Below are 6,842 nucleotides of genomic sequence, written 5' to 3'. Positions count from 1 at the left end.
TATAAAAAAATCCCCACTTGGGGACTATTATGACAGCAGAAACTTGGCTGTCAGCGCAGCCTAAAAATAGTGGAAAGTTGAAAGACATGCATATAAATGGTTTGAGTCATTGACTATGGTGAAATATCACTAACAAAAATAAATAAATAAATTATCATATTGCTCTGTGAAATTTGAAGGGGTCATAAATTTACTTTCAGAAGTTTAGATTTGGGTAAATAACATTTTGTAATTGAAAATATTAGATAATATAGTTCTTTCATTAATTATTTATTAATTATTTATGTGGCGAGTTTAGTTCTTAGTTAATTCATTGTCATGTGAAAAAAAAATTAATTTGTTTAATTTTAGAAACACAGAGAGTTAATTTGTTTGATTTTGAAAATTCAATTACTCAATTTTATTTTTGAAACTAAAATATTGTTATTATTGGAACGGTAACATCATCTATATAATTCATATCTTTTTATTTTTTTAAGAATCTTCCTTTATATAAATCATTTTTCTTACTCTTCCATGATATTCAAAACGTAGAAAATGAAAGAATTAAGAACTACATATTTTTCTTTCTCCATGATTGAAATTTGAACTCGGTGATTCTCAAATATAACTAAAAAGAATTTTGAAAGATAATTATTTTCACGCCTCTTGCCAAAAGTAATTTCTTCAATTTTGTTTCTCTTTTTCCTTCATTTTTTGTTTTCCCTTCTTCCATAATTTCTCTCCCATTTTTTTCTACTGTTATCTCAAAGTTTGCTTATTGATTTCTTCGATTTCTCTAATTTTCTCACCAAACTAAACATAAAAGGGACAAAGTCAAACCCAACATAACGCACAAGAAAAACAAATCCAAACTCAAATATCATTGTCACACTTTGGACCAACTCATGAAAATCAAGTGATGCATCAAGAGGTAGCTGTCCAAGGAGATGTATAAGGAACTAGAAAAAATGTAGGATGATTCAGAAACTATATTGCAATTTTTAGTATGATTGGTTATATACTCTGATGTGTTTGGCATAAAACCACCGCTCATAAGGAGACCTACACCATCACTCATGAATACACCACCACCTCCACCTATGAGAGCACCACCACCCATGACATAACTAGATCCTAGACCACCAACCATCAGAGAGTCGTTTCCTAAGTTTGGCTCAAGTATAAATGAACCACATATAATGTATTTCATTTTTTTTTTATCTTGTTGATGTTTTCTATATTTTGGACGACGTAGTTGACACTTATTACTTATTAATCTCTCTTTTGGAATCATTTAGATTATATAATTGACATTTATTTGGATGATGTTGTGGTATATTTTGGATGATGTAATTGACACTTATTACTTATTAATTGATCATTATTTAGAGTCAAATGAGCTTCATTGGTGCATTTTGGTATTTAGTTTATTTATCCAAGGGGTTAATTTTCTCGAAATTATAATTCTTTAGGGGCCTATTGTTGAGCCAAAATCCCAAATAAATATTTTGATATAAACAAATAATAAGTTAATTAAAAACTCTAATTGTGATTCTAAATTATGTGTTAATTTAACATGTGTTTTTTAGTGTAATAATCCAAGTTAGGTACAAAGCAAATGAAAGAGAAATAAGTTCAATGAAAGGCCTAAAAATGAACAAGACTGAATCAAGAATGTGTTTGACATAATCTGAAAAACCAAGAACGTTCTCCATGTTTCTATCATTTTCAGCAAGCAAGATCACATCAGTTTTTAATGCAAGGAAAGCTCTTGTAAATCACAAATGAATTTCCAGTTCATATACTAGGAATATACAGGTCTCATATGGGCAAAAGAATCACTCAAAAGGATCAAAGGATCAAAGGCACAACTCAAAGCAAAAGTGTCAAATGATCATTCTCTAGCAGTGTAACACCAGTCTCCAGATTGATAAACATTATTCAGCCTGTTACACTTGATCTTCAGCAGCAAACTTCTCCAGAATGATTAATAACTATCTCCAGAATGATTAACATCATTCTCCAAGTATGATGCCATCAGTCCAGAATGATACGAACAATCTCCAGTTTTCTGACCATCATTCTCCAACCTTGTTACATCATTCTCCAGCCTTATATCATCATTCTTCAGCTTGTTTTGCACGATTCAAAAGACAATCTAAATCTGAATCGATTAAGCACATATTTGATATGTTTGTGTGCATAAACAAACGATCATCACAGTCAAGAATGAGAAGCTACAAATCAAACATTGTTACCGCATAAGCAGAAAAGCAGAATTTGCAAAACAGTAACATTCAAAGTTTAAAAGTCTGGTCTTTGGTCAAATCTGACACATGACATCAATGCACTTTTTCAGCTATCATAATAGCTTTCATCAACCTTCTTGAAGCCTATAAAAGGAACGCTAAGCTCAAGGAAACGCATAACTTCAAGTGCTAAGAAAATCCATCAATCACATACACTTACATACTTGAAAGCTTCTCATTTGCAAAAGAATCAATTATGAATTTATCTTCATATATCTATATCATATTACTGAGTTCTTTTATCAAGAATCTGTTCTCAAACACGAGTTGAGCATAATCAGATTTTATCAATCTCTTTAAATAATTATTGTGTAAACTCAAAATTATAAGGGTTGTTTATAGTTTGAGTATTGTTGTAAAAATCTTTTTATGGTTAAAAGGTAAATTGTAAAATCCTCTCAAGATTGATAGGTGACTTGATTGAATCCTTTCTGGGTGGAAATGAATTGTTGTTATAGATCAAGGTTAATCTTAACAAAAACTGTGTAAAACCAAGAATGTTGTAAAACCAAAAATGTTCTCTGCTTGAACACTTAGTGGAAAATTTCACAGTTGTGAGGACTGGATGTAGTCCGAGTTGGGTGAACAATGATATATCTTTGTGTGATATTTCTTCCTTATCTCTATTAACTTTCAATCATTTTGATTATCAAGTTAAATAGATAAACTAAAACTATGATTTTAACTAACCAAGAACGTTGTCCGTTTTTTATTTCCATAACCAAAAATGTGCTCTGTTTTCAGTTTTTATAATCAAGATCATTCTTGAGTTATTTTCTTAAGATTCTAAATATGTGAATTTACAATTCAAACCCTCTTATTTGTAAATTGACATTGCTACTTCACCTATTTGATTATAAGTTATAAATTTCAGATATCGAATTAAACATTTTATATTTCCTAGCAAAAATGTTACTTTGGGGGATCTATTTGAAAGTTTTTGGAAAAAGAAGATATGGAATCATGGAAGAAGAACAAAAATAAATGATATAGATGGAGATACTATCGTTGCAATGAGGACTGAGTTTCAGTTTTTTAAAAAAAAAATTGAGTTTCAATTAAGTTTTCAAAATTAGGAAAATTAGCTCATTGTGTTTCCAAAATCAGACAAATTAAGTCATCTCCTACGTGACAATGAGTTGGTTAACAACTGAGCTTGTTACGTAAAAAGTTAATGTTCACATCAACCTCACTAATAGAACTAACCAACGGATGAATTACATTGTGTGACGTCTTTCAATTTCAAAGTATTATTTACTATTTTCAAAATTCAGAAGGTAAATATATGACCCCTACAATTTCAGGAGGTAATTTGGTGATTTATTTATTAAAAAAAACACTTTTTGTTTGGGTTTACATTAAGGAGAAAATGATCTTGTTAATTAACAAATGTTTAGTGAAAGAACCTTGTTGGAATGACTTATATCTAAAATTAAAGGAAGAAAGAACTTTGGAAAGATCAGTCTTTCAAATTAAATCTACAGTATTATGGATCCCTTGTGACAGAGCTAGGTTGTGTTAAAAATACTAACTCACATACTTTTGTAAAACAATATAAGGCAAAGAAGACTAAGCAGTATGTGGAGATCCAATAATACATCACAGGAGTGCATTGTAAAAGGCTAAAAGCAACAATGAAAATTTGAAGTGATAAACACTAATTCAATGTATTTTTAGGAATATTTTAAAATATTTGAGTAATGATGACATATTCAGTATTTATTCTCTTTTATTATTTCGATTATAACTAGAGTTACGATATCAGATTGAGTCATTTTTTGCAGTGTTCTAAACTTCGAAAAATTCTAGAGTGCAACATAAATTATAAAAGTTTGCAGTTGATACCATACTATCTGTGAAGCATGACCACGTTCTATTTTAGATTTGCAAATAACAACAAAAAATTCTAACAAATATCTTAATGACACGTTAATGAATCAAATACATAAAGATTATCTTTTAAGTGACATGTTTAATTATTTCAAAGTATGAAAATTGTCTTAGAAGTAGTTTATTCAATCCAAAATTTCTATCTTTGATTCTTTAACATGTATTTTTAAAGCATTTGTTAGCAAGACTCATATTTACCGCGGAAGAACATTTCAAAAGTTGGCATAGATTTCTCATTAGCTCCTGAGGAAACTGAGGCAGAACACATATTTGCACCTATAATTAGACACTCAACACTCTCATAGCTAAATCTCAATGACCAAATTCATGATCTATGCAACAGGGTCCCTTTCTTCATTCAGCTACTTTGGATTCCGTATATCACAATACATCACTCTCTTGCAACAATTATATTTGGCTAATTCTCAACATAAACTTTATCAAGAATTGCTTAGTCTCCCATTGATCAAAACACTAAGGATTTTTATTATTATATTCTTGATAGAATGTCATTAACAGCCGCAACAATGATCTCATAACGCTGCCATACTTCAGGTCCATCTTTATCCCTTGCTGCATAATCTAGCTGCATTATTTTTCACCATACAAGAATAAACATCAATTGAAATCAGCTTACACAACAACAATAAACTCTTGATGACAAAGTATCTTGTTTGAAGGAAAAATCAAAACCAACTTGAAGATCAAGCCTAATTAATTTCACATATAGATTCCAAGTTAGCATTTTATGTTGTTCTGGTTCTTATACTTTATTTCCTTCAAAAAATTTATCAGAGTCACAGTAATAATTGATGAAACAAAAGTACTGTATATCAATATATAAATGGAGATTGAAAAAGCACTTACTCTAGTAACATTGTTGAAGAGAGTAGAATAGAGCTTCCTTAATTGTGGCCTTTCACTTCCAGGCTTGCTTTGAATTATAGTGTAGATATCCTTCTTCAACAGTGCTGAGCTTCTTCTCAATACTTTTTGTGCTATTTTCCATGACTCTGACTCTAACAAATTTCTAACTTGCAATAAATCTTGTGCATGAACCCTAACAACATTTTGTGCCTCTTCAACTGTTTGATCAGGTGCCACAAGTCCAAACTCAAATGCATTTGCATTCTCTGTCCTAATTATACACTCTCTACTAAAAATAATCAACCCCAAATTTCTTCTACTGATTTTCAGTGAAAAATCATTCTTATGTGAATGCTGGAAATTATAAGGTTTGACACAACATGTGAATGTTGGAAACAAGTGTGTCGGTTGTAAGGTAAATGTTCTTAACTCCATTGTTCTCTGAACTCAACCTTATCAACAACATCAAATGTATTAATTAACTTCACATGAATTTCTATAACTAAATTATTACATAACACTCATACACACATGGTAGCATAATTGCATAAAGGGAAGGAAAAAAAATTGAATCGACCCAAATGAAATTGATTGCAAAGTTTGTTCATTTTTTTGTGGCAATTTTGAAATGTAGTATATACAATTAAATTAGAGTTTGCAGAAGAGAAAATGAAAGTGAAGTTAGAAAATAATAGAAAGTTGAAGAAGATAAAGAAACTCTGGTTACCTTATCTAGTTCAATGATGACGCCAATTGAATTGAATGAATAGTACAAATATGTGAGCCTGATTTATTATCTTTAAATCCATAAGAATAAATTAGTGAGGACGATAAAATTTTGGTTAAAAAACAATAAACAAATAATTTTTTTTGCACAGCCGATAATATTAGTAAGAGAATGACTAACAAGTGAAGTTGGAGCATATACGTAGAAATTTAATTTTGAAATATTCAACTTTTTTAAATTTTAAGTTATGATTCTTTTTAGACAATGCTTTACGTTTATTTATTTTTTAGTTTTTTATCGGTGTCATGTGACCTTATTAATAATTAGTAGTATATTGTCAATACCTATCTATTATATATATTTAAAACATACTTCCGATGTCACCTCATCATATTTTGTCACCTCATTATATTTTGTCACTTCATCATATTTCATCCACATCAACCAAAAAGTTGATGTGTACCTCTTGAGAGTACCCCTCCTCTTTCAACAACTTCTCTTCTTCCTTCTACAATTTCTTTAATAACTCCAATTTCTTTAATACTTCCAAAATTTATTTGATAATATTATTTTATAATAAATTTATAAATTATAAAATTATTTTACAATTATTTATAATAATCTATTATATATATTTAAAACACACTTCCGATGCCACCTCATCATATTTTGCCACTTCATTATATTTTGCCACTTCATCATATTTCATCCACATCAACCAAAAAGTTGATATGTACCTCTTGAGAGTACCCCTCCTCTTTCAACAACTTCTCTTCTTCCTTCCACAATTTCTTTAATAACTCCAATTTCTTTAATACCTCCAAAATTTATTTGATAATATTATTTTATAATAAATTTATAAATTATAAAATTATTATACAATTATTTATAATAAATTTATAATTTATAAATTATTTTACAATTATTTATAATAAATTTATAATTTATAAATTATTTTACAATTTGATAATAATTTATATTATTATCAAATTATTTTATAAGTTTTTTTTATAATAAATTTATAAATTATTTTATAGTATTATTAGTCATTTATCAATTGTAATAAT

The 6,842-nt window shown here is 28.9% G+C and overlaps 1 protein-coding gene across 2 annotated transcripts; it reads right to left on the bottom strand.

Annotated features, from left to right (window-relative positions):
• Positions 1-4,378: 4,378 nt before the first annotated feature.
• Positions 4,379-5,895, bottom strand: LOC101493643 (psbQ-like protein 3, chloroplastic). 2 transcript variants are annotated; one of them, XM_004500418.4, is made up of 3 exons: positions 5,776-5,895; positions 5,049-5,500; positions 4,379-4,767 (listed from the first exon to the last, which is right to left on the bottom strand). In XM_004500418.4, exons 2-3 carry the CDS (start codon positions 5,481-5,483, stop codon positions 4,672-4,674), a joined length of 531 nt encoding a protein of 176 aa, XP_004500475.1. In that variant the 5' UTR covers positions 5,484-5,500; positions 5,776-5,895; the 3' UTR covers positions 4,379-4,671. The 2 variants fall into 2 exon arrangements, with proteins under 2 accessions (XP_004500475.1, XP_004500474.1); XM_004500417.4 differs by lacking the exon at positions 5,776-5,895 and having other exon boundaries at positions 5,049-5,769.
• Between the last annotated feature and the right edge of the window lie 947 nt (positions 5,896-6,842).

This window comes from Cicer arietinum, chromosome 5, assembly GCF_000331145.2.
Source record: "Cicer arietinum cultivar CDC Frontier isolate Library 1 chromosome 5, Cicar.CDCFrontier_v2.0, whole genome shotgun sequence".
In the NCBI taxonomy this organism is placed as follows: Eukaryota; Viridiplantae; Streptophyta; class Magnoliopsida; order Fabales; family Fabaceae; genus Cicer; species Cicer arietinum.
Note: the sequence above shows the minus strand (reverse complement) of the source record. Positions and strands in the feature narration are given on the sequence as shown.